Source organism: Schistocerca nitens, chromosome 10, assembly GCF_023898315.1.
Source record: "Schistocerca nitens isolate TAMUIC-IGC-003100 chromosome 10, iqSchNite1.1, whole genome shotgun sequence".
NCBI classification, from domain to species: domain Eukaryota; kingdom Metazoa; phylum Arthropoda; class Insecta; order Orthoptera; family Acrididae; genus Schistocerca; species Schistocerca nitens.
Window position 1 is genome coordinate 182,214,422 of NC_064623.1, and position 27,730 is coordinate 182,242,151.

The 27,730-nt window shown below is 41.7% G+C and overlaps 1 protein-coding gene across 15 annotated transcripts in view; it reads right to left on the reverse strand.

The window, feature by feature from the left end:
• The window catches only part of LOC126210558 (pharyngeal muscle protein 2-like), a 510,724-nt gene that overhangs the window by 411,957 nt on the left and 71,037 nt on the right, over nucleotides 1-27,730 (reverse strand). For 6 of the 15 annotated variants that reach the window (XM_049939816.1, XM_049939815.1, XM_049939818.1 and 3 more), the window contains exons 7-8: nucleotides 22,490-22,546; nucleotides 11,209-11,271 (exon numbers count right to left, since the gene is read on the reverse strand). In XM_049939816.1, the coding sequence (XP_049795773.1) occupies nucleotides 11,209-11,271; nucleotides 22,490-22,546 (120 nt within the window). Of the gene's footprint in view, nucleotides 1-8,235; nucleotides 9,040-11,208; nucleotides 11,272-22,331; nucleotides 22,351-22,489; nucleotides 22,547-27,730 lie in introns of those variants that run through there. The other 9 variants (XR_007540701.1, XR_007540700.1, XM_049939824.1 and 6 more) reach the window with 6 other exon arrangements.

Here is a 27,730-nt window from a genome sequence, read left to right on the forward strand (position 1 = left end):
CCTATTGCACAGAGTTTGAGTCATAACATGACGTCCTGTGGCTGCACGAAAAGCATTACTCAACGTTGTTGCCAGGGTTCCTCTGAGCCATAATCCGTACATAGTGGTCATCCACTGCAGTAGTAGCCCTTGGGCGGCCTCAGCAAGGCATGTCATTGACAGTTCCTGTCTCTCTGTATCTCCTCCATGTCCGAACATCACCACTTTGGTTCATTCAGACACCTAGACACTTCCCTTGTTGAGAGCTCTTCCTGGCACAAAGTAACAATGTGGACGTGATTGAACTGCAGTATTCAACATCTAGGTGTGGTTTGAAGTACAGACAACAAGAGCTATGTAACTCCTTCCTGGTGGAATGACTGGAACTGATTGGCTGTCGGACCCCCTCCATCTAATAGGCACTGCTCATGCATTGTTGTTTACACCTTTGGGCGGGTTTAGTGACATCTCTGAACAGTCAAAGGGACTGTATCTATAATAGAATATCGACAGTCAACATCTGTCTTCAGGAGTTCTGGGAACCGGAGTGATGCAAAACTTTTTTTTTTTTTTTTTTTTTTTTTTTTGACGTGTGTACGTTCAGAAGAAACTTTTAACACTTAAATTTATATTAAATGTTAACATATTTCACTTTTTTCAGAAAATATTTTTCTTGCCAATGCATCAGTTAGCATTTTATACCCTCTTTACTTTGGCCATAAGCAGTTATTTTGCTGCCCAAATAGCAAAACTTGTCTACTACTTTCAGCAATTCATTTCCTAATAGAATTCCCTCTGTAGCACCTGACTAATTTCCATTGCCCTTGTTTCACTTTCACTGCTGTTCCATCCTGCATCTCCTCCTCTGAAGACACTATCCATTCTGATCAACACGTCTCGCAAATCTTTGATGGAGTTAAAAAGCCATTCTGAACTGTCATTCATTTTCCAGTTTTTCCTTAGTTTTGTTTATTGTTTACTCAGTGTAAACACATAATAATACTGGGGATAGGTTACAACCCATGCTTGCTCCCTTCTTAAACGCTGCCTCCCTTTCACAACCTTGCATTCTCACAACTGCAGTATGTTTGCTGTAGAACTTTGTAATTTCTATGTGTGAATTTGAGTTAACATTGTGTCTGCCCCCGGTAGCTGAGTGGTGCAAGGCACAGTAGCTCAGTGTGTTCGGTCAGAGGGTTAGCTGCCCTCTGCAATAAAAAAACTGAGTGAATGGAACAACAAGGAACTTAAATGGATGTCATAGGACGTCCACCCAGAACAAATGAAATAAACTATAAAGAATAAAATGAGATTTTTAAAAAAGTGGTCAGCACAACAGTGAGTCAATTCTAAGCGCCCGGGTTTGATTCCTGGATGGGTCGACGATTTTCTCTGCTCAGGGACTGGGTGTTGTGTTTTGTCCTAATCATCATCATATCACCCCCATTGATGCACCCGGCAAATGGTCTACCCAACAGGAGGCCCTAGTCACACAACATTTACATTTTTAGTTAACATTGTGAGAAGTTTTTTTTCTAAATCTGCAGAGGCTTTTGATTTAGGTTTGTCTTCCTTAAACTTATGAGATAGCACTGTACCAAACCATGTTCTATATCATGCTAGAAGGTTTCACTGGGGTGGGGAGCTACCACTACTCACAGTGGTGTACTAGCTATTCAAAAAATGTCTGTTCCCCACCGGTCAGCCATGTTGTTGTGGACTTCCACATTTGTCACATGTAGTATTATCCCACTACAGCACACTCATCTTTGTATCCGTTCATGAGGTGATATAAGCTTTATTATTCTCATATGTCCTACGTGTAAGGAGTAGACGAAGAAATAAGGTGAAGGTATGGCTCCATAAGCTTTCCTGATGTAATAATTGGTTGTATCCATGTCGGGTCATATTTTGGCACTCCACTTGGCCGCCATCTTCAGGTGAGTAGGCCGTCACTCTCTCTCTCTCTCTCTCTCTCTCTCTCTCTCTCTCTCTCTCTCACACACACACACACACACACACACACACACACACACACACACATTGTGTCCAGATGATGATACTTTCTGACTGGAGACCCGACAGGAATACAACCAAAGGTGGAGGTAATATGTTATGAAAACAACACAATTAAAAAAGAGTACTCCAGTTACACTCCACGCATTCCAGTTCTTATTCTTGTTGACACTTATAGGAAATAATGATTGAATGAATGCAACTGTTATTGTAGGATGTCCATAGTGCCCCGAATTCTCCAAGTGAAAATTACACAGTCTGTAGGAGACATCAACTTTAAAATTTTGAAATAAGGAATGAATTGTTGGAAATAAATTCTTGAGACTGTATGATGTCTTAAATGAGTTAAGTGTGTTGGATCCACATTTATAAACTTGCTTTTGTTCCACTTCTATTGGTTTTCTCCCTATGAGTCTACATTTACGAGGGGTATTCATACAGGTTCAACAACAACCTTTTTTTTAAAAAACCATTGGACCATGAAGCTTAGCAAACCCCTGATAGCAAATTGAAGAGAAAGCCGGTGGTATACAACAACACATGAACAACTGGTGTATACAAAATAAAATTAACAGCTGCACCAAACAAAACACTAAGTCCTACTTAAAAGAAGATTCATTAGAAATCAATTGTTGAAACTTAGAAACCGAAACACAGCACGAAAACAAATGACAAGATACCCGGATATTAGGACTAAGGATTTTCCTTCAAGGCCCACCAGAAACTACAGTGGACAAGACCAAAAAAACTGCTACAAAACTGACAAGCATAAACACTACAGATTAAAGACAAGGGACAGACAGACTAATTTCTTACTGAAAGTAATGAAAAGATTAAAAATACAATGCAGTACCTCAAACTGTAGAAAGACACATTTCCTAACCGGACATGGTTCTTATCAAACATACTTACATCGGATGAACATCCATCTCAGCCAAGAATATCTATCTAGAGAAACTGGCTCACTCGAATATGTAATACAACACTGTGCCACACATACACAGGCCAGATGATAAAGGGGATGACACACAACAACATAATAATAAAGATTTTATTGTCTTTAGGCCATTACAGCAAATGACAACGTCAAATGAAGGTACAATTTATAATACAGTGTGATAAGGTATTGACTACTGCAATATTTTAGCTTATATTACAATAAATGTACAGTGGGTCATCTGTTGGATTACGGCATTTTACAGCTGAAGAATTCATTGATATCATAGAATGGGTGGGCAATAAAAGTCCCTCATGAATCCAGCCCAATGGACAGACTTAGACAAAACAGAGGACACTAGTTCAAGAATACTGCAAGAAGAAATTCAAGAGAGTGACTGTATACGCCTGTATCCAGATGAAACATAACCATGACACTAAATGACAGCAGTAATTATAGAGGAAATGAAACATCATATGGTGATACAGAAACAGAAGATATAGGAGACACTCGAAAAAACAAAGTAACACGAAACAAATTTGGCTGCAAAAATACATAAATACATAGAATAAAATTAGAGACAGAAATATGTTTAAATGCAGCTACTCAGACACTTGCAAATGTAGCAAATGCTGTCCAGAAATGAGCAACTTGATGATCCCATTCCAAAATCTGTCTCTCTGACAAACTCCATCACTGTCTGACAGAATTAATTGCTGTAATGTTTGTCTTTACAGAAGTGTTTCATGATGTTCCATAAAGAGCGACCAGCCATTGTTGCCTAAATGCCACTTAAAAAGCATAGATAATTTTGTGAACTAACTCTTAACAAACAGTCAAACTACATATAAAACTTTTGGGGTTTGGAGGTGTAGATCACACAACTAACGAGGAGGTACTGAATAGAACTGGGTAGAAAATAAATTTTTGGCACAGCCTGACTAGAGTAGAAATTACAATACTGGCCATTAAAATTGCTACACCACTAAGATGACGTGCTACAGATGTGAAATTTAACTGACAGGGAGAAGATGCTGTGATATGCAAATGATTAGCTTTTCAGAGCATTCACACAAGGTTGGCACCGGTGGCGACACCTACAACGTGCTGACATGAGGAAAGTTTCCCACTGATTTCTCATACACAAACAGCAGTTGACCGGCGTTGCCTGGTGAAACGTTGTTGTGATGCCTCATGTAAGGAGGAGAAATGCGTACCATCACGTTTCCGACTTTGATAAAGGTCAGATTGTAGCCTATCGCGATTGCGGTTTATTGTCTCGCGACATTGCTGCTCGCGTTGGTTGAGATCCAATGACTGTTAGCAGAATATGGAATTGGTGGGTTCAGGAGGGTAATACGGAATGCCATGCTGGATCCCAACGGCCTCGTATCACTAGCAGTCGAGATGACAGGCATCTTATCCGCATGGCTGTAATGGATCGTGCAGCCACGTCTCAATCCCTGAATAAACATACGGTGAAATTTGCAAGACAGCAACCATCTGCATGAACAGTTCAATGACGTTTGCAGCAGCATGGACTATCAGCTCGGAGACCACGATTGCGGTTACCCTTGACGCTGCATCACAGACAGGAGCGCCTGTGATGGTTTACTCAACGACGAACCTGGGTGCACGAATGGCAAAACGTAATTTTTTCAGATGAATCCAGGTCCTGTTTACAGCATCATGATGGTCACATCCGTGTTTGGCGACATCGCGGTGAACGCACATTGGAAGCGTGTATTCGTCATCGCAATACTGGCGTATCATCCGGCGTGATAGTATGGGGTGCCATTGGTTACACGTCTCGGTCACCTCTTGTTTGCACTGACGGCACTTTGAACAGTGGACGTTATACGATCCGTGACTCTAGCCTTCATTCGATCCCTGCGAAACATTTCAGCAGGATAATGCATGACCACATGTTGTAGGTCCTGTACGGGCCTTTCTGGATAGAGAAAATGTTCCAATGCTGCCCTGGCCAGCACATTCTCCAGATCTCTCACCAACTGAAAACGTCTGGTCAATGGTGGCCGAGCAACTGGCTCGTCACAATACGTCAGTCACTGCTCTTGGTAAACTGTGGTATCGTGTTGAAGCTGCATGGGCAGCTGTACCTGTACATGCCATCCAAGCTCTGTTTGACTCAATGCCCAGGCATATAAAGGCCATTATTACAGCCAGAGGTGCTTGTTCTGGGTACTGATTTCTCAGGCTCTATGCACCCAAACTGCATGAAAATGTGACCACATGTCAGTTCTAGTATAATACATTTGTCCAATGAATACCCGTTTATCATCTGCATTTCTTCTTGGTGTGGCAATTTTAATAGCCAGTAGTGTAGTTGATAGGATACATTCTGAGATATCAAGGGATCATGAATTTAGATTTTGGGGGATTGGGGGGAGGGGGAGTGAAATCATAGGAGGAGACCAAGAGATGACTACAGTAGGCAGATTCAGAAGGATGTGGGTTGCAATAGTTATTTGGAGATCAAGAAGCTTGCACAGGATAGATCAGCATGGAGAGCTGAATCAAATCAGTCTTTGGGCTGAAGAACACAACAACAACGAACAGACAAGTCAAGGCATGGCATGGCCAGACAGAATGCAGCCTGGCAGTGTGGCTCAGGCCACAGCATTCAGCAGCAAGGGAGCCACAGGGTCAACAGCAGCTGTCTGCAGCGGCTGATGTTGCTGCATCAGCTGTCACACTGTGAAAGACACCAAAACTGCATTAGTAGCCTGCATATATGTCTGCATCGATATACATACTCCACGAGTCACTCTAGGGTGCATGGCAGAGGGAATCTTGTAGCACTACTTGTCATTCCCTTTCCTGTTCCACATGTAAATGGACTGGCAGAAAAATAACTGGCTATTTTTTCTGCAGTCAGTTTCAGATACTGGTTCTCCCCATTTTCTCAATAGTGTTTCACAAAAAAAACATTTGTCTTTCATCCAGGGCTCCCCATTTCATTTCACGAAGCCTGTCCAAAATATCCATATGTTGATCAAATCTGCCAGTAAAAAATATAACAGCACCTCTGCTCGATGTCTTCCTTTAATCTGACCTTGTGAGTATCCCAAACAATTTAGCAGTGCTCCAGAATGGGCCATACTAGTTTTTTTACAGAAAGCAAACTTTCATAAAATTCTCCTAATAAACCAAAGTCCATAATTTGCCTTCCCTACAGCTCTCCTTACATACTTGTTCCATTTCATGTCACTTTGCAAAGATGTGCCTACATATTTAATCAACATTACTGTGTCAAGCAGCACACCACTAATTCTGTATTTGGACATTAGGGGATAGTTTTTACAGCTCTTTTACATTAACTTATATTTTTCTACATTTAGAGCAAGCTACCAGTCATCACGTAGAACAGAAATTCTGTCTAAGCCATCCTGTACCTTTCTAGAGTCACTCAACAGCAATACTTTCCCACACAGAATAATGTCATTAGCAGTCATGGACTGCTGCTCACCCTATCCGTCAGTTCACGTATGTATATAGAGAACAAGAGCAGTCCTACAACACATTCCTGGGGCACTTGTTGACGACATCCTTGTTTCTGAGGAAAACTCACCACTGAGGAAAACATACTGGGTTCTACTACTTAAAAAGTCTTCAAGCCATTCATGTATCTGGGAACCTATTCCATATGCTCAGACTTTCATTAATGTGTAGCATGATTACCTGAGCAGTAGAGAATTTGGCAGGATCACATAGAGCACATTATCTTTGCATGAAATATCTGGTCATAGTGTTACTTCTCTTTATATTTTACTTGTAAGTTACAAATTTCATGCAGCAGTTAGGTGGTCATACAAGGAACAACACCTTACCATATTAAAGCCACAAAACGGAAACAAGTACAGACAATATTGTGTGCATGACACCAATATGAAGATAGAAAACCTAGGGGAATACCATCCTCAATACGAAGAGAGAAAACTTAGGAGAATATCATCATCATCTGTGTATTGAACTAAAGTCTGATGAAACAGGCTTCTGAAGTATTTTTGTATGTCACAGGGATGTTTTGAGGAACTGCACCTTCTGATAAAAGGAAGCACTAGGAAGTGCACAACAAACTGGAAGAAAACTACTGAGACGAGGCAATGACTAAACTTTTTGTTTGAGGCAAGTTTCACCAATTGTGATGTCAATCTCCTCACACGAACGTCAAGTAAATTTTTCCATTGCAGTTTTGCTATATCATATGAAGTAAAATACTGTAAATACATTATTACAAACATAAGGCAAAAACAATGCTGTAACAGAGTTTTGAGAAACATTACTTGTTTTGCATCTCTGTTGATATCGATAAACAAATCCGATTAAACTATTACAAACTTACACCTTGTTGGACACTTTGGTCATTAATTTGTCTATTCGTTCTATGAGCTCAGTTTATTTTATCCTTTTCCAGGTATTTGATTGTATGTGACAGTCACCAGTCTCTAGCTTTTTCTTTTTGATTGAGATGTTACACAACGTCAGAAATTGAGAAGAAAGTATGTCACACATTTGGGAATACCCTACAGCAAAGATACCTACATTAAGGATGCAGAAAATATAAGGATTTTCAAAGTTTCTGTGGTTTCTGAACTACTGTGGAAGCAGAGATGGGAAGCACATGAAGTTAAAATTCGCAGAGGACAGTGGATCTTAGCTGTTCTGCTAAAAGCAATTCTATATGCTCGTTCTCCTGGCAACGGTTGGCCCATCCCATCCATGTTGTCATTGTGATGTCCATACCTCTTTAAGGAGGTATGGACAACACAGTGACAACACTATTTTTGAGAGTTCATCTTTGTATCAAGAGAATATTGGTGGAAAAATTATTCCACTTTCAAAGATACTGCTGAGTACAGACATTTCTGTTTTTTGTGTTTTCAAGGGTGAAGATTTTGCATTTCAAGCTTATTTACTGAGACAATATCCCAAACAAGCGATAATGAAAAATGCAAGGAAGAATCAACTGATTACCTGACTCAGACGAGCCACTATTTAGTGAAAAATGCCTCTGGTATATTGGCTATGAGATGGCATATACTTGTAAGAGCCACAGAAACAGATGTTGAGAAGATATAAGCTACTGAAATGCAATTCACCTACTTCCATTTTAGCATCAAATTATGTGATACAAATTTTATTATTACTAAAGAAAACATGGTTAGCTGTGATTACTTTAGAATGCCTCATGACTGTATTGAAGAGTTACTCAACACACCATAATTTAAAGTTACAATAGACTGGAGAAGGTTAATATGAGTGAAAAAGAAAGGCTAGCAGAACTTTGGGCCAAGTTTATTGTATTTCATATTCACATTTACAACTACAAAGACAGGATCTTTACAAAATATTGTTCTTACTTCTAAACGATTACATCTGTTACTTATGTGAATAATTTGTTTCTTTCAAAGTTTGGTGAGGTTAGAAGAATTCATGTCCAAAGGTACATTATCAGCTGCTCTGCCAGTATTTATAACACTACATGTAGCGAGTTCACCGAGATCAGCGCATGCAGAGTCTGTTGAAAGACATGGAGAAACATGTACTGGAAGTTGCTCAACTACATAAGCTCAGTTTCCACAAATAATTGTGAAAGTTGTAAATCATGTTTAGCCTGTGATCAAACTGCCAGACGTTTGCATGGTTTTTCATAGCTTAAAAATAAATGATGTACAAAATCGTGCATTGATGTTTATTTTGAAAGTAACTTAGCGCAGATTCTATATCAGAATTTGGTCCCTCCTTCCCCTAGGTGATTTCTTTCATGCTTTGGGTAGTACCACCAATTTCCGTGCAATTCTTCCTGTGGTTGCTCTTCATGATCAGTTGTTAGCATCACTGTATGAATGAAATCTTTACAATCTGAAAATTCAGTTGTGTGTCTTTTGATGTCACCTGTTACTGTATTGCTGGAAGAAGGAACTTTTGATTTTGCTGCTCATGTTTCTAACATACAGTGCCAGAACCTTATATGTTCACTCCATGGTCATGATTTGTACATGTTTTTAGTCAGATCAGTGGTAGCTTTTGCCAACATTTTGTGTTTCATGTATGCGTCTCTTTAAGTTCTTCCAGGGTCTCAGTTGCAAACAAAAACTGTTATCAGAAATGTATTTTTTTATAATGAAACACAAAGAAAAAATAAGGAGGTACATGATAGGTATTTCAAATTCCTATTATGATATGCTGCTGTTCCCACATAAAAATTTGAACTTCTACATCACTATACAATGCACTAGTATTGAGCACTCATCCAGTGAAATTTATAAATTATTCATGCCACTTATTATTTTCTTTATTAGCAAATGTATTGCTTTAAATTGTATTATGAAACTATTGTGCGGAATAACATCTTTGGTTCTTAATGTTAAAAGCAAGTGTGGAAATGGTGCAGTTCATCATCATAAATCCCACATGGGATGAGACAATTGATTTTCATTTAAATGAGAAACGTAATTGCCTTACATGCAGTCTGATTTAAACACAGGAGGAGGTTCTCTCTCTTTCAGTTTTCTACAAACTGTTTTATGTTTTGATTTCACTGTTGTGTAAATACTTTATGTATATCTTCCAGATGCTATAAGTTGTAATACACACTAACTGATTTCTAGTACTTAATACTATACTACTGCATTTTGCTGCATTTGTTGTACTGCACGTGTTGAAATTAAAATTTTCATTAAAATGTTTACCATTTTGACCCAGTTTAGTACCTATATCTCTCCATGCTTCTTCTTCAAAACATTTTTGTAATCTGCATCATTTCTATCATACAAAAAGTCATACCTCCTCAATAAGTTTTTCTGCTTCCACGATTTTCACTGCATGCACTACACACTCATTGAAACCACAGATCTGTCTCCCGCCACTGCTCCATCAGCCATTGGTATGAGAGCACAGCAGTTACATGTGCCAGCAGGTGTACATACCCACTGAATGTGGTGGCAAATCTGCATTCTGAGACAACTTGGCAGTGGCCACAGCATCAAGTCTGTGGCCATTGCACCAAAGTCACCCTCTGTGTGATCGACATAATGCAACATCAAACATTCCAGTACCACAGCAAGGCACCCAAACGCCTTGCCATCGATCTGTATTTTGTCTCACCAGGTCTTTAGAAGTGTTTGACACTACAACAGCAAAAGGGGTCAAATGACACCTTTGAATTTTTGTTTCTATAATAAGAAAGCTTTGTGACTTTTCCTCGTCTCTTCTACTTTTAACAGTAGACTCCTAAAATTTGCTGAATTTTCACTATTTTGTGATGTTATACTCAGAACATTAGGAGGGGTAAACTTACTTCTGGAAAAACTTGATTTTAGAATGCTTTTGTTCTCATATTCACAAAGGTTTTTGTATTGAATTTTACACTGGTTCACAATTGCTGCTCAAATGATGACATATGGATTGCCAGAAACATTGTAACATATCTTTTCAGTCATATTCTGTGTGTTTTTGTTGTTGTTACTCGCATCATATATTGTTGTGTCTTAATAGTCATTTCAATTATGCTGAGGGAGCATGGTCTTCCTAATGAAGATATCTTAAGTGTTCTAGAGAACTCAGATACTGAATCAGAAAGTGACCTATGAGATTGAAGCAGTGATTTTTTGCCAGAAAACATCTCAGGAGTCAAATAACACAACAGTCAAGATGGCAACAAGAGTTGGAACGGGGTGGAATGGAAAAGGGCTAAGACACCACTGCCCAGAAGGATGGCTGCTTTGAAAATATATGAAGACAGTAACTGTTCTCGAAAGAACAGAATACTGTTGATGACCGTGCAGCTTTTCCCTGGAATAAATGATGACTAACTGAAACCCTAAGCTGCCGACAGGTGTTGTTGATATACCTCGATGTGGACAGCTGAAAATGTGTGCCCCGACCGGGACTCGAACCCGGGATCTCCTGCTTACATGGCAGACGCTCTATCCATCTGAGCCACCGAGGACACAGATGAATAGTGCGACTGCAGGGACTTATCCCTTGCACGCTTCCCGTGAGACTCATATTCCCGCAGCACTAACTGCAAAAGTAAGCTATTTGGGTTTGAATCCTTGTCCAACACAGTTTAATTTCTTGTTAGTTGTTCATTTTCTAATAAATGTTAACTCAACTAATTGTACTATTTATTTCTTTACATAATAAAACAAGTAACTTCAAATATCTATTCCTTCCCTGACAGTTTCTGAGTTTATTCTCGCAAAAGAATCACGTAACAGGGGAATTTTTTTTATGTTTGTATTACTTACTGGTTCTTTTTTAATGTGTATGGCATCAGGTGGAGAACCAGTTTCTTCCTCTGAGACAAACTCCTGCACAGAAAGAACAGCAGTTACACATCAAATCAAAAGTGGAACAAAGGAAGAATGAGAAACTAAATAAATTATGTGACTATATTTGCACTACTGACAGAACAAGATATACTTTTCACAGTAGAAGCATTGGGAATACATAGACTGCACTAACTGTTGTAATCTGCAGTCCAAAGACTGATTTCATGCAGTTCTATACACTAGGATATCCTGTGCAGGTCTCTTGTGCTCTGTAAAACAACTGCATCCTGTAACCACTTTAATCTGCATACTGTGGTCAAGCTTTGGTCTCCCTCCACAATATTTATCATCCAAACTCCTCTTCATTAGCAAAGTAACTAACCTTCAAGGCATCAGGATGTGTCACTATACATATATCCCTTCTTTCAGTCAAGCTGCGCAACAAATTTATTTTCTTTCAAATTACATTCAGTATTGACATTTTTCACGTCACTGTTGTCCCCAGTACATGCCCAATTCAGGGACCCCCACTACTATATACATAGTGCACATCTAGTGGGTTTAAGGGTCTGGTTCTTCACCCAATGTACTTCTCATCTTGTCAGTAACTCTATTGTGCTCTAGGGCAGTCTTTAGTTCACATTTATTTATTTATACCACATTTATGAGGAATGAGGATTGCTTCACTTGACTTTTGGAAATAACGTTATCACAGACCTCCTTTTTGTACATATGTGATATATATTCTTGTTACATAACACAGTGAGAACACTATCCCAAACACATAATGAATATTGCAATTTTTTTGACTGGATTAATTCTTTCCTCTGCTGCAATTACAGTGATGCTTCAGCAGTGATGCAGTAAAGTTGGTAAGTTACACCTAGGAAGAATAACTTTCTTTGGATCAAAGCTTTGAGTTTATCATTCCTGTTCGATTAATGCACAAGTTGTTAATAGTGATAACACATCAGCAGTTGTAAATGTCAGTTGCAATTGAGAGTGAACAAAATATTTTCGAAGTCATAGGAGAAAATTGGAGATTGAAATTTTGTGAAAAGATCCAGCTGCAATGAAAAACTCCTTTCTTATAATGACTGCAACCCCAATACACATATCATATCAGTGACATAGTAGCCCCTATTTCGCGATAATGCAAAATGAGCTGTCCTCCTTTTAACTTTATCTATCTCCTCCAGTAACACTGTCTGGTAAGGATCCTATACTTAGCAGCAGTACTCCAGAATAAGAAAGAAAAGCACAGTATATGCAGTCAAGTAAATTTGTTGCATCTTCTAAGTGGTCCACCAATAAAACACAGTTTTTGCTTTGACTCCCCCACTAAATTTTCTAAGTGATAGTTCCAATTTAAGTTGTTCACAACTTTCATCTCTAGGTATTTAGCTGAATTGACAATTTTTAAATTTGTGTGATGTATTGTGTAACCAAAATTGAACTGGTATCAGTGAAATATGTCTATAGTTCAATGGATTACTTTTTTTTCTGGGGTGTTTGTGTTACCTATGCAGCTTTCCAGTACTTAGGTATGAATTTTTCATCAAGCGAGTGGTTGTATATGATTGCTAAATGTGGAGCTATTACATCAGTGCACTCTGAGGGGAACCTAATCACTACACAGTCAGTACCAGAAGAATTGCCTTTATTACGTGATTTAAGTTAATTTGGTACACCAAAGGTACAAAGGGCATTCAAAAAGTTTTGCACAATCGTCTCTAATTTTTTTTTATTTTTTGCAGGAGCAGAAAGAAATTTTTGTGAACATACTTGGAACATTTAGCTGTAAGTTGGTATATAAAAGTATTTTCTTTTATTTACAGGTAAGCCATAATGGACCGTGAAGTAGATGTCAGGTTGCGACGATGATTGGTGATGTAGTTCCTCTTCAAGACCAGCAATGACTAAACCACATCGATTCACAGGAAGTTGCTCCCTGTTTATGGGAAGGAGACAGTGGATCACAGCAGTATCCGGCGGTGGTTACAGAGGTTTAAAGAAGGCGATTTCTCTCTATTGGACAATCCACGATGTGGTAGACCGTCGACAGCAGTCAATGATGTGAATAAGGAGATTATTGTTCAAATAATCCAAAATGACAGATGTGTGACAACATGACAGCTTTCTGAAATGACTCATCTGTCATTGGGTAGTGTGGTATCACTGGTACAGTCACTAGGGTACAGAAAAATCTGTGCATGTTGGGTGACTAGATTATTGACAAGAGAAATGAAAACGATGAGGAAGAATGTTGGTTGGTTGGTTGGTTTAAAAGAGGGGGGAGAGGGGAGGGGGGGACCAAACTGCGAGGTCATTGGTCCCTTGTTCCCAGTAAAATAACTACACAAGGGTAAGAAGAAAAGAAAGGAGACATACAGTACAATAACAGAAAAAAGGAAGAACCAGAAGAATGACAGAAGGACAACCAACACTACTGTGGACAAAACAGAAAAAGAAAACTACAGGGAGAAGCAAGAAACAGGTACAAGGAGTAAAAACAAGAGAGCAGGTGACTGTGGCTGGCCAACCACGAGAAAAGGAAAAGCCAGCCACTCTGTGATACATTAAAACATCCATCCTAAAAGCATTAGAGCGCAGAACACGAGGGGATAAAGGACATGTGCTAAAACTCATACAGAATGATAAAACCTACCGTCATGTATAAAATGTAAAACTAAATTAATCAATTACGCATTGTCCGCTAAAATTAATGGCAATGAGTCTGGTAACTGAAGAGTTCGTCAGAGGGCAGCAAAAGGAGGACAGCTCACCAAGATACAGGCCACTGTCAGCCGGGTGCCACACCAACATTGAGGTGGGTCATCATGGCACAAGAGGTAGTTGTGTGTCGCCCAAGCAAGGCCAATGCGGAGCCAGCAGAGAACCACAGAGTTCATGCGAGAGGCCCACATGGAGGACTGCCACACATTTTTAGTCTCCTCAATGGCACGCAGTTTGTTGTTCGTGCTGAGGTTATGCCATTTTGACTCCCAAAGCCACAAAACCTCGCAGTGTAGTACTGAACGCAGGTCAGTTGCAGAGAAGGCGATCTCCATAAGCTGTTTCCACTTAGCCTGTTTGGCCAGCCTGTCAGCAAGTTCATTGCCAGGGATTCTGACGTGACCTGGGGTCCAGAAAAACACCACTGAACAACCGGACTGTTCCAGGGCATAGATGGACTCCTGGACGGTTGCTACCAAAGGATGATGAGGGTAACACTGGTCAAGGAGTCAGTACAGAGAAGAAATGACTCCCCAGGGCATGAACGGATGTGCTCAAGAGCATGAGATATAGCCACTAGCTCAGCAGTGAAAACACTTCAGCCATCGGGCAAGGAATGCTGTTCAACATGTCCTCCATGGACATACTGAAGCCAATGTGGCCTCGGTAATTGTCAAGAACCGAGAGGAAATCGCAGCAGAGTGTTGCGGGGTTAACTGAGTCCTTAGGGCCATGTGAAAACGTCCAGGCTAAGCTGCAGCCTAGGTGTACACCATGGAGGTGTACGTGAAGGGACTTCAAGTATAGGTGGTAAAGACAAGGAAAGAAGGAATCAGACATGAACTGCAATTGGAAGCCCTGACCTGGGCCGCTGATGTGGGAGATGAACCGCCATGGGTGAGAAAAGGAGACAGTGATTCGGATGCACAGGAGAACTATGAACATGTGCTACGTAACTGGCCAGCAGTTGTGCACGCCTAACCTGCAATGGAAGGACTCCATCCTCCATAAGGACACCGGTCACCTGACTTGTCCTATAAGCTCCTGTTGCTAGGCAAATGCCACAGCGGTGGGCTGGGTCGAGTAAATGCAATAATGAGGGCGCCGCCGAACTGTAAACCAGACTCCCATAGTCCAGGCAGGATTGAACAAAGGCTCTGTAGAGCTGCAGCAGCGTAGAGCGATCTGTACCCCAGTTGGTGTTGCTCAGGCAGTGGAGGGTATTGAGGTGCTGCCAGCAATTTCGTTTAAGCTGACGAAGGTGAGGAAGCTGAGTCAATTGGGTGTTGAAAACCAGTCCTAAGAATCAATATGTCTCCACTACAGTGACTGAATCGTCATTAAGGTAAAGTTCTGGTTCTGGATGAATGGTACAATGTTGACAGAAGTCCTGACTGCGCCTTGTGGATGGTTCCCTGTAGGCGCCACTCAGCAACACCAGTATTGGTGGAGCAGTATGAAATGCAGAAGTCGTCTGCAAACAGAGAAGGTGAGATGGACGGTCCTCCAGCTGTTGTTAGACCATTAAAAATAGAGACACTCACAGAGCCCTGCAGGACCCCATTCTCCCGGATATGGGATGAACTATGAGAAAGTACAAAGCAACAGGAAATTTTGGATAAAAATCGGGAGCGGGCCTTGGAGACCCCACTCGTATAATGTGGCACGGCTATGATGTCGCCAGGTTGTGTCATACGCTTTTCGTAAATCAAAGTAGATGGCAACCATATGTTGGCACCTGGAAAAGACTGTTCAAATGGCAGACTGAAGGGACACAAGATTATCTATGATAGAACGACCCTGGCAGAAGCCGCCCTGACATGGAGCCAGTCGGCCATATGACTCCAGGACCCAACCCAACTGCTGACACACCATACGTGACAGCAGCTTACAAAGAATGTTGGTGAGGCTGATGGGCTGATAGCTATCCACATCAAGCAGGTTTTTACCGGATTTGAGTATCGGAATGATGGTGCTCTCCCACCACTTTGATGGAAAGACTCCATCGCACCAGATCTGGTAGAAGGTACCCGAAAACACGTTTAATTTTTGCCCAGACTTGGGAAGGTGACGTATGGCACCCAATGGTTGAGATGTATCTCTCTTAACACTCCTGTTTCCGTCTTTTGATAAGTTGGCAAATGCGGGCATGGAGCCGTTTAAAGGCTATGAGATGCTCTAGGGAAGGGTGCTGCTTATGCCACTGTAGAGCTCGCCGATGCTCAATTGCTTCAGCAACTTCCGGCAACCACCAAGGAGGGACTGCCTTTTGCCGGGGCCCCCCCTAAAGAGTGAGGGATCCTGTTTTCTGCCACAGAAACGATTGTCGTAGTCACCTGTTCGACCATCACATTGATGTTACCATGTGGGGGAGATTCAACAGTGACAGCAGAGGTGAAAGTTTCCCAGTCCACCTTGTTTAAAGCCCATATGGGCTGGCGTCCGTGGGCTTGATGCCGGGGCAGTGACAGGAAGATGGGGAGGTGGCCACTACCACAAAGGTCGTCATGTGCTTTCCAGTGGGTATATGGGAGAAGGCCTGGGCTGCAAATTGATAAATCAATGGCCAAGTAGCTACCAAGAGCCACACTGAAATGTGTTGTGCCCACAGTATTTAAGAGGCAGAGGTCGAACTGAGACAGTAAAGTTTTGTCATCTTGCCTGCCCCAGTACCAGTACCCCACAAGGGTTATGGGTGTTAAAATCTCCCAAAAGTAGGAAAGGTTTAGGGAGTTGATCAATCAGTGCTATTGAAACATTCAGGGATACTGCACCAACTGGAGGAAGATATACATTGCAGACATTTATTTCCTGTGTCGTCTGTATTCTGACAGCCACAGCTTCAAGAGGGGTTTGAAGGGGCACAGGATCACTACAGACCAAGTTTAGAACATAAACACAAACTCCACCTGACACTCGATTATAGTCACTAAGGTTTCTGTAGTATTCCTTATAGCCACGGAGGGCAGGGGTCCGCATTGTCGGGAACCAGGTTTCCTGGAGGACAATGCAAAAAGCAGGTAAGCTTAACAGTTGCCATAGCTCAGCCAGGCAGTGGAAAAAACTGCCGTAATTCCACTGGAGGATGATGCCATCTTGAGACAGGGAAGGCATGTAACATTCAATGTGGCAGTCTACACCTAAGGGTCACCTGCTGCCACCAACTCTTTGCCTGAGCAGTCTATATCCATTGTGTCTGAGGGTCCAGCGAGATATAGGTCCTCAGTGGATGCCAGAATCTCCACCTCATCTGCAGACGCAGAGCTTGTAGGTATCGGTGGTGTGGGTACCACCGCAATTCTCTCGGTCTTGGGGACATTGTTTTTGGATTTCTCTTGCTGCTCCTTGGGTTTTTCTGGCTGGGAGGACTTCACTGATTCAGTCTCTGGGACTGAGGATGAGCGTGAAGCCCTATGGCCAGCTGCTTTTGGGCTTTTTGGGCACTAGCGGGTGTCATCTTTCTCACTACCAGAAACCTGGAAAGGGAGTGACGCAAGGAACCCGTTCCGAGCAAGAGGAGCCGAAGAAGACTTACGCTTCATAGCCAAAGGATGTAGGTTCTCAAATTTCCTCTTATCCTCGGTGTAGGTCAGTTGGTCCAGCATCTTATATTCCATGATTTTCCTCTTTTTCAGTAAAATCCTGCAGGCTGGTGAGCAAGGTGAATGACGCTCTCCCCAGTTGACACAGATGGGAGGCGGGGCACATGCAGTATTGGGATGTGATGGACGTACACAATCTCAACGTGTGATGCTGGACGTCCAGCGGGAAGACATATGGCCAAACTTCCAGCACTTAAAGCACCGCATCGAGGCAGTGGAGGGATATATGGCTTAATGTCACAGCGGTAGACCATCAACTTGACCTTCTCGAGTAATGTGTTACCCTCGAAGGCCAAGATGAAGGCACCGTTGGCAACCTGATTATCCCTCCGCCCCGATGGACGCACCATATGAAATGAACACCTCACCACTCTAAATTGGCGTGGAGATCATCATCAGACAAGAAAAGAAGGTTCCTGTGGAATATAATACCCTGGACCATATTTAAGCTCTTTTGGGGCGTGATGGTAACAGATACATCCTTGAACTTGTTACAAGCGAGTAATGCTCATGACTGGGCAGAGGAAGCTGTTTTTATCAAGACTGACCCAGAGCGCATACTGGACAAGCCCTCCACCTCCCCAAACTTGTCCTCGAAATGCTCCACAAAAAACTGAGGCTTCATGGACATGAAAGATTTCCCATCAACACTTGTACTGGGGCGAATAAGCTTCACTGCCATCCTTAGCCTGCATTCCTCCCATGGTGTGGCCAGGGAGGGGAATGATTTGGAGTCATATTTCTTAGCACTGAAGTTAGACTTTGCCCGCTTAGAGACTGCTGGTGGTGGACCACCAGCAAGAGATGACATACAACGCTTCATGGCGTGTCATCTGCACTGATGCCACCCACCCCAACCAGGGGCCCTCCCCATGGGTGCCACCTAGCCTCAGCAAGGGCCACCTGGCACGATGGCCATTGCTGGGAGTCCCGATGCCCCAGGGGGATGGACACCTACTCTGTGGCATAAATGGGGATTTAACGGAAAAGGCATCAGCAGAGTGATCCCTCTGTTGTCAGGGGGCTACAGCCAACAGGGTAATTGTAGTTCCACCACAGCGGACTGGCTACCGTGCTGGATATGAGGTGCTCTTAGTCCATGGTCATCGTCGGCACAGAAAGTGACACTGGATAGTACATGGTGGAAAACACACCCAGGAAGGTGTCCTCACCAAGAATGAGTGGGACTGCAATACAAAGTGAGCTGAAGGTCTTAAAGCATGATGGACACAATGCACCATGTAAGGTGCCCTTCCCCAATTGGCTCACTCTTTGGGAAAATTTGGAAAGATGGAGGTCAAACCTGACAGGGGACCACCACATAAAGGGCAAAACATGTGAGACTCCTTTTAGTTGCCTCTTATGACAAGCAGGAATACCTTGGGCCTATTCTAAATCCCGGGTCCACATGGGAGAGAGGAAAAACATGTGCGAGGGTCTCATGTAGACCTTTACTGAAGAGTGGAAACAGTGTTTTTATGACGTCATTACCCAGGATGAAACATGGTTGTTTTTGTCTGAACTCGAGAGCAAAACCCAATCCATGGAGTGGTGTCATCCAGGTTCCCCTTGTTAGAAGAATCCAAGACTTTCATGAACAGCACACTGAAATGTGATGACCTCCTCCTTCTGGCATCAGTGTGGTGTCATTTTCATCGAGTTTTTGGAACCTGGCTCCACAGTTAATGGGGACGGTTACTGTTTGTCACTGGACAAGCTGCAATGTAGCATCAAGACCCATAGACCACAGCTTCAGGGTCAGATCATCAGACTACACCATGACAATGCCAAACCCCATACAGCCTATACGATGCAGGAGAAAATCAGGAAAATGGGTTGGAAAATAGTTCTTCATCCTCTCTACAATCCTCACTTGGCTCTGTCTGATTTTTACCTCTTTGGTCATCTGAAGGCCCACCTGCGTGGTAAAACATTTGGTAGTGAGAAAGACATTATGGAAAGAACGTTGGGCCAGATGTGCCACAGCTGATGGAGGCTACATTGAGTAAGCTCTATGTATAGCTAAATGTTCCAAGTATGTTCACAAAAAATTTCTTTCTCCTCCTGCAAAAATAAAAAAAAATTAAAGAGTACTGTGCAAAACTTTTTGAATGCCCTTTATATCTACTTCTAAGTTACTGTTGCTGGCACCATTGATGTTACCTTCCAACTGTTTAAGTCATGTAAAAATCTGCACTTCACCACATGATTTATTCTTTCAAAACATATTGGCCTTTGCCTCTGCGTGCAATGGAGTATAACAAACAACATCCAGTTGCTCACTTAGCAGATCAGAAGAGTTACACAACTTCCACAATATGGAAAAAAATGGCACCACAAAGTGGGCATATAAATACTGATTGGGGCAGGCTTACCAAACAGAATACATATTTGCAACAAACTTGGGAATAAAAAGACGTCCAGTACCAAGTTGAAATAAAACAGTGTCGAACAGCTAATAATTGTCAGTATCAATGATCTTTAACCAGTATGAATCCTTCACTCTGTTGTGCCACCTGTGCCATTTTGAAACCAGGATTCAAACCCAGAAACTCACCTTTCACAGACTGTGCGCTTCCTAAATGAGCTATCTGGGTACTGCTACTCTTCTGCCAGGACTTCTACCCTGCAGCTCACACTGTGCTGCAGAATGAAAGATTCATTGTGAAAAAGTGATCTGGGCTCTGGCTAAGCCATTTATCTGCAATATCGTTTCTTCCAGGGCTGGTACACCATCAAGGGATGCAGGTCATCATCTGTACAGTTTTGAAACGTACGAAAAAAGGTACTGGCAGATGTTGTGACAACAGGTTGAATATTGAGCCTGAATCATTTAACCACTGAAGGGCGGGTTCTGATTTAGGGTCCAAGGCCAGCACACAGTTTTAATTTGCTTCACTGTTTCAATGCTCTTGACATTCCTACACAAGTACAGTAGAATGTATCCTACCACCTGCAGGATGTAGATAACCAGAAAAGGAAGATGGAGATGCCACAGGTGCTGTGATACAATTAACTGTAAATTAGGGAGGCAACAAAACATGAGCACATTTCCACAGGCTAAGCTCAGATGTTGAGCCTGTGATAAATTCCACCATTTGGACTGCTTCATAAAGTTGCATAAATCTGTGGTAATTAGAAAGACGGTGTAGTTCAATCCCCCCTCCCCTCCCCTGCCCCTTCAAGGGCAATTCATTCAATTTCACACAAGTGGCTTGGAGATTTAAGCAATTGGAACTGGTATATTGTTTTGAAAGATAGGAGTGCCCCAGTAAGTATGACAGGACCAGTAGTTTCCTATAAAGGATGTTAAAAAAAGTGTGCCATATTTTGAGAGGTGGTACTAGGGACCAAAATATGATAAAAAGTGCAAGCTTTAAAATGCTTACCTGCAGAGTTCTGAGCACTTGTTTATTACAAGAGATGTTTCACAGCAGCAAAATGAACAAGTACTCATAGCTCTAGGGGTATGCATTTTAAAGCTCTTGTTTACTGGACTTTATACCTTGTTTTGGTCCACACTACATTGTGACAAAAAATGGAATACTTTTATTTAAACAGTCTGCATACATAAATGATCTCACAGTTACAATGAACAGCATCTGAGGCTTTTTGCTGATGCTGTAGTGTAAGGGGAAGTGTTGCCAATGAGTGACTGCAGGAGGATACAGCGCTACTTGGACAGAATTTCTATTTGGTGTGATGAATGACAGGTTGCTCCAAATGTGGGAAAATGCAGCTTAATGAAGAAGGCAAGGAATAACAATCATGTAATATTTGAATATGGAGTTAGTGGTAGGCTGCTTACCACAGCCACATCATTTAAATATCTACATGCAAAGTTGCAAAGTGATGTGAAATGGAATGAGCACATAAGTTTGGTTGTAGGGAAGGCAGTTTGGGATACCTACCATGTTGGATTAAAGAGTAGTGGTACGGTGCTACACTGCCACTGAAGTAAGACATCAAAGTAATTCAGACGTGTGTTGCTAGGTTTGTTAATGGTAGGTTCTATCAACACATATTATGGAAATGTTCAGGAACACAAATTGGAATCCTCAGTGGAGAGATGACATTCTTTCCACAACATACTATTAGTGGCCGACTGCAGAATGGTGCTACTGTGCCCAACATACAATTTGCGTAAGGACTGCAAAGACAAGAGAAATCAGGACTCATAGGATGCGTATAGGTAGTCATTTTTCTCTCGCTCCATTTTTGGTTGGAACAGGAAATTTAATGACTAGCAGCAGTAAAAGCTACTCTTCACTGTGCAGTGTAGGATGGTTTGTGAATCTTGCATGCAGGCGCAGAATTTGTGTGTTTCTGATTCCTAGGTAGACGTCGATTTGAAACAGAGAAAAAGCAAAGCATTTTGTAAACAGTAACACATCACTTTTCGTTTATCACATCATGAAGGAGAGCCTACAGGGATGTGGAATGATTCAAGCTACAGATTAACAAGCAGAACACAGCCACTGTAGGCTACTTCTGTATAGCACACAAACTACTGAATATGACTAGTACTGATCTACTTAGGAGGGTGTTATCATGAAGTTTTAATTACACCCTCTAAAAATAAAATTACTTAACTACTTCCTTCGTTTACAGGTACATGCTTGTAGTGCTGGTACACATTCAAACCTACTGTCATCCACAGCTATGGGAATTAAAACAGAATGACAAACCCCTTCTCCACTTCAACACATTTTGTTTTAGCTCATCTAGCTGGAACTGTGGTAGAAGATTTAGAATATGTACCATGATTGCAAACATACACCTGCAAAACAAATTAAAAAAAAATTATGTAACTATATTTTTTTTTTTCAAAATAATAAATATTACTTTATGATTACTCCTTGTACATTACTAATTATAGGAATTAAATCTAGACTACTATAAAACAAGGCATCACTTACATCTTCCTCCAGCTTTAGTGGGTCATGTGCGTCATTATCTTCAGGAGTTTCCAATATCTGCAAAAGTTAATGAGGATTATATTCATTTAGCTTCACCCATAACACATCATACACACGGACTTAGCAAACATCATGGGATAGTGGGACACAGATGGTATAGGTGTGTTCCATGCGCACCATACACCGCCTTTGCCAGATGCAGTTGAATAGAAGACCTTCTGAGAAGTGCCTGTGAAAGAGTAACATGCAATGTCATCAGGAGCTGACGCCATTCAAATGGAGTATGGTTGTCAAAGGCCATCGGATGGGAATTTCAATTTCCACAGTGGTGCGCGAATTTGGCTTCACACACGTTATATTGTGTCAACAGTAAATCGTGAATGGTTGAACGAGAGTGTCACAGTTCACAACAGACAAACTACCAGTTGTCCAACCATTCTCAATGACTGACTGGCGATGTACTAGACAGATTGTCAATAGAAACAGGAGGGCAACAGTGCAACAAATCATGGTTCAATTCAACACAGGATGATGATTCTTCCAGTGGGCAATCCACAGGAACATGGGTTCCATGGGGTGTGGGAGCCAGCATCGCACACAAGTGCCACTGTTGACCGGATGTCATCAGGCACTACAGCTCGCATTTGTCGACAGTCACCAGGGATGGACTTCATAGACCCCACCTGCCAAAAATACATGCTCCAAGGTGATGATGTCTGCTATGGTTTGAGGTGCATTTTCCTGGTATGGAGTGGCCCCTCTAGTTTTTCCTGAACGAACTTTGAATGGCCCGTGAAATGTTGATCTGCTTGGCGACCATCTCCGCCCATTTCTGGCCTTCCAACACCCTGATAGTCCTACCACATTACCTGGGAATGGTTACACGAACATGCACAGCAATTCAAAGACTGAGATGGTGACCCCAGAGTCCAGATTTGAACTCGTATCCGGGATTTCAAGGAATACAGGTTGTGTGTTATGGATCCTGCACCCATGAACAGACCAGAATTGGCTGTCACTCTGCAAATGATTTGGTGTCGACTGCTTCCAGAGCAGTACCAGGGACTTGTAGACTCACTTCCATGGCATGTCACTGCAGCCTGCAGGACCAGAAGTGGCCCCACGTGATATTAGGTGCATGTCCCATGACATTTGCTAAGTCAGTGTACATACATGCAGCAAATAATTTAAGTGCTTCTGCAAAAGAATAATTTCTAATCTTAGTATTTTTTCCAAAAATGGCAAAGTAAACGCAACTACAATGAACATATTTCCTATCAGTTTGGAGCTTATAGGAGCCGCTGGTGGCTTTCACAAGAATATCGGTTACAAGTTTTATCTCGAGCTCATGATGAATACCTGAAGTGTTGTGTTAAGACTACCAACTGTTGATACATAAGCATTCATGAACAGTGTCGTCAATGTGGGTTTGACACAAAGGAGTTGACACTTCAACTGCCCAGCCTGGATGTAGCTCATTGAGGTTCAACCATTTTTTGCTTTACCCATTAATAAAAATTTCTGTGGTTCATACAACTTCCACCATACTGTAAAATCATTCAAGAACACATTTTAGCTAGGTTCTTCACCTCTGGAATGGGGAGGAGGGGGGGGGGGGATGATGACGATAATGATGATGATGATGATAGTAGTAACAATAATAATAGTAACTGAATGTTGTTCAATTAATGTAAAACCTCAAGCAGACACACTATCATTACATGTAATCCAGAGCTTACAAACAGGACAATTTTTATCCATCAACTGCTTTCAGCTAATCCCAGTTATGCCAATCTACAGTCATGTAAATACAGAACTCCCCCCATAAACAGTTTCATTTCTACATCAACTCGTCTCTTTAATTATTGAAGGTTTCTTGAACTACAACTGCTTCAGAGAAATAAACCAAATTATTTTTTAATGGGATCAGTGGCACTATTAGCAACTACCTGTCACAGACATCAGCATAATCTCTAGTACCCCATCTACATTCCACAGCTTTTACAAGATTTCATCATAATGTAATTTCATTTTTGTTAACTATAAAATAACACCTTTGCATCAGTTAAGATTATCACAGCCCGATGGTTGTGACCGAGGAAGTCACCGAAAGCCCAAGTTATTACTGAAACCTGATTCAGCAAAGATACATTACCATCAGCAGCAGCAATTCAGCATCAAGTGCTGGAGAAAGGCCTGTTCTAAACTTTCCCTTACTTTATGCTCTTCATTCTATACACATTCATGTGACTCCCATATGCTTTCTAATGTCATCAAAAGACGCCCTTTCCTTATCTCTTGGAACACAACAAAGAACTTCCGTGGTCTGCCTCCTACCATCCATGCACCTGTCTCACTCATCACCATTTCATGCGTGTATTCTTTACCATCATAATTGTGTTTTCCACTCCAGTCTGCTATCTGATCAATTTGTTTTTTCTGAGTCTCTTCTAAGAATCCTCATCATGTATTTCTCAACTGCCCTCAAAGAGGCCTCAGTTTATGAATGGTTTTCACTTTGAAATCCACATCTCACTATCAGTCAAAATGTAGCACATACTGGAGATGAACTTTCCTTTTTACACACTTTGGAAACTTTGTTTTGGAAACATTGTTTAGTTTACCAAAAACACTAGATGTCATTATTACTCTATCCACTTCCCTTACTGTCCACCCAGCTGTCACCTTAAACTGCCCTAAATACAAAAACTCATCAACCAGTTTTATTGCTTCATTGTTCATTAGCAACAGTCTCTTATGACTGATTTCTAGGCCAGCTTCAATTTTTTTTATATTAAATTCTTCCATTGTTGATGAAATTATCTGCACTATAAGCAAATAAAACAATATTGTTTGAAAAATGAAGCGGTTCAGGTATGTTCCATTAATATATATTCTCTTTTCACTTGACCAATTTCTGTATCTGAAAAACATTTTCTAGGACTGCTGTGAATGTTTTTTTGCCATGAAACAGTCAAAAGCTTCCTCAAAACCATGAATTCATACAATATGAGAATTCATTAAAACTGTTTCATTCTATGATTCCATTCATTGGTTACAAATGGAGAAGACATTCACTAATTTCATACAAGATGGGTGAATCATATTTTGACCACATGAAGGAACAAGTGGCTTCTGCAGTGGATATATGACATTTGGCATCAATATTACACATACAGTAGAGCATTGTAAACTGATTACTTTGGGGTTAAGAAACTAATCATCGTACATTAATACTTAGGGTTTTACTATCATTAGCATCTTTCATCTTATACTAAGAACTGAAACTCATAGCAACTGTTGAAAGTGATAAGTGGTGTCAATCCGTAATCTTGAAATCACACTGGCGATACAAGATGAGAGTGATGTGTGGAATTTCATCACTCAAGACACAGCTACTGTGGCAGTTGAATAATTCAAACTGTACTGTACTGGATAATACAGGGGCTCTCTAAAAAGTAGGTTCTGACACTGCCCAGTGTGCGGAGGAGTTGGGTGAGTGAGTGGTTTCAGCACAGCTGTGTCACCTGGGCAAGTAGGAGCCTAGTAGTTCTGTGGAAGAGTTACTGAACTGTTGTTTGCTCCGTAACTGTAAATAAAAATGATCGCCATAATAAAAATTCCTGCTGCCTGTTAATTCTATGCTGTAATCCATTTTCTTTGTGTGAAAAACATGAAAGATATAGACATTCGTAGTGAACTTTGTGCATATAGAGGTGAACACCATGAGTGATAGTGCTGAAAGAAAAGGTGCAGTTTGTTTCGGGAATGTCAGATGAATGTCCATTGTGAAAAAAAGGAATGGAAGATCATCTGTCGTTACAAATGAACTTGTTGCAAAAGTTAAGGACAGAAGCAGAGAAAATTTTTTGTTCACAATTACAAAATTATCAATCACTTTCCCTCTGGAATCATGGGCAGTGTTGTACAAACCTGCAACTGACAAGTCCTTAGGGCCATGTGAAAAGGTCCAGGCGAAGCTGCAGCCTAGGTGTACACCATGGAGGTGTACGTGAAGGGACTTCAAGTATAGGTGGTAAAGACAAGGAAAGAAGGAATCAGACATGAACTGCAATTGGAAGCCCTGACCTGGGCCGCTGATGTGGGAGATGAACCGCCATGGGTGAGAAAAGGAGACAGTGATTCGGATGCACAGGAGAACTATGAACATGTGCTACGTAACTGGCCAGCAGTTGTGCACGCCTAACCTGCAATGGAAGACTCCATCCTCCATAAGGACACCGGTCACCTGACTTGTCCTATAAGCTCCTGTTGCTAGGCAAATGCCACAGCGGTGGGCTGGGTCGAGTAAATGCAATAATGAGGGCGCCGCCGAACTGTAAACCAGACTCCCATAGTCCAGGCAGGATTGAACAAAGGCTCTGTAGAGCTGCAGCAGCGTAGAGCGATCTGTACCCCAGTTGGTGTTGCTCAGGCAGTGGAGGGTATTGAGGTGCTGCCAGCAATTTCGTTTAAGCTGACGAAGGTGAGGAAGCTGAGTCAATTGGGTGTTGAAAACCAGTCCTAAGAATCAATATGTCTCCACTACAGTGACTGAATCGTCATTAAGGTAAAGTTCTGGTTCTGGATGAATGGTACAATGTTGACAGAAGTCCTGACTGCGCCTTGTGGATGGTTCCCTGTAGGCGCCACTCAGCAACACCAGTATTGGTGGAGCAGTATGAAATGCAGAAGTCGTCTGCAAACAGAGAAGGTGAGATGGACGGTCCTCCAGCTGTTGTTAGACCATTAAAAATAGAGACACTCACAGAGCCCTGCAGGACCCCATTCTCCCGGATATGGGATGAACTATGAGAAAGTACAAAGCAACAGGAAATTTTGGATAAAAATCAGGAGCGGGCCTTGGAGACCCCACTCGTATAATGTGGCACGGCTATGATGTCGCCAGGTTGTGTCATACGCTTTTCGTAAATCAAAGTAGATGGCAACCATATGTTGGCACCTGGAAAAGACTGTTCAAATGGCAGACTGAAGGGACACAAGATTATCTATGATAGAACGACCCTGGCAGAAGCCGCCCTGACATGGAGCCAGTCGGCCATATGACTCCAGGACCCAACCCAACTGCTGACACACCATACGTGCCAGCAGCTTACAAAGAATGTTGGTGAGGCTGATGGGCTGATAGCTATCCACATCAAGCAGGTTTTTACCGGATTTGAGTATCGGAATGATGGTGCTCTCCCACCACTTTGATGGAAAGACTCCATCGCACCAGAT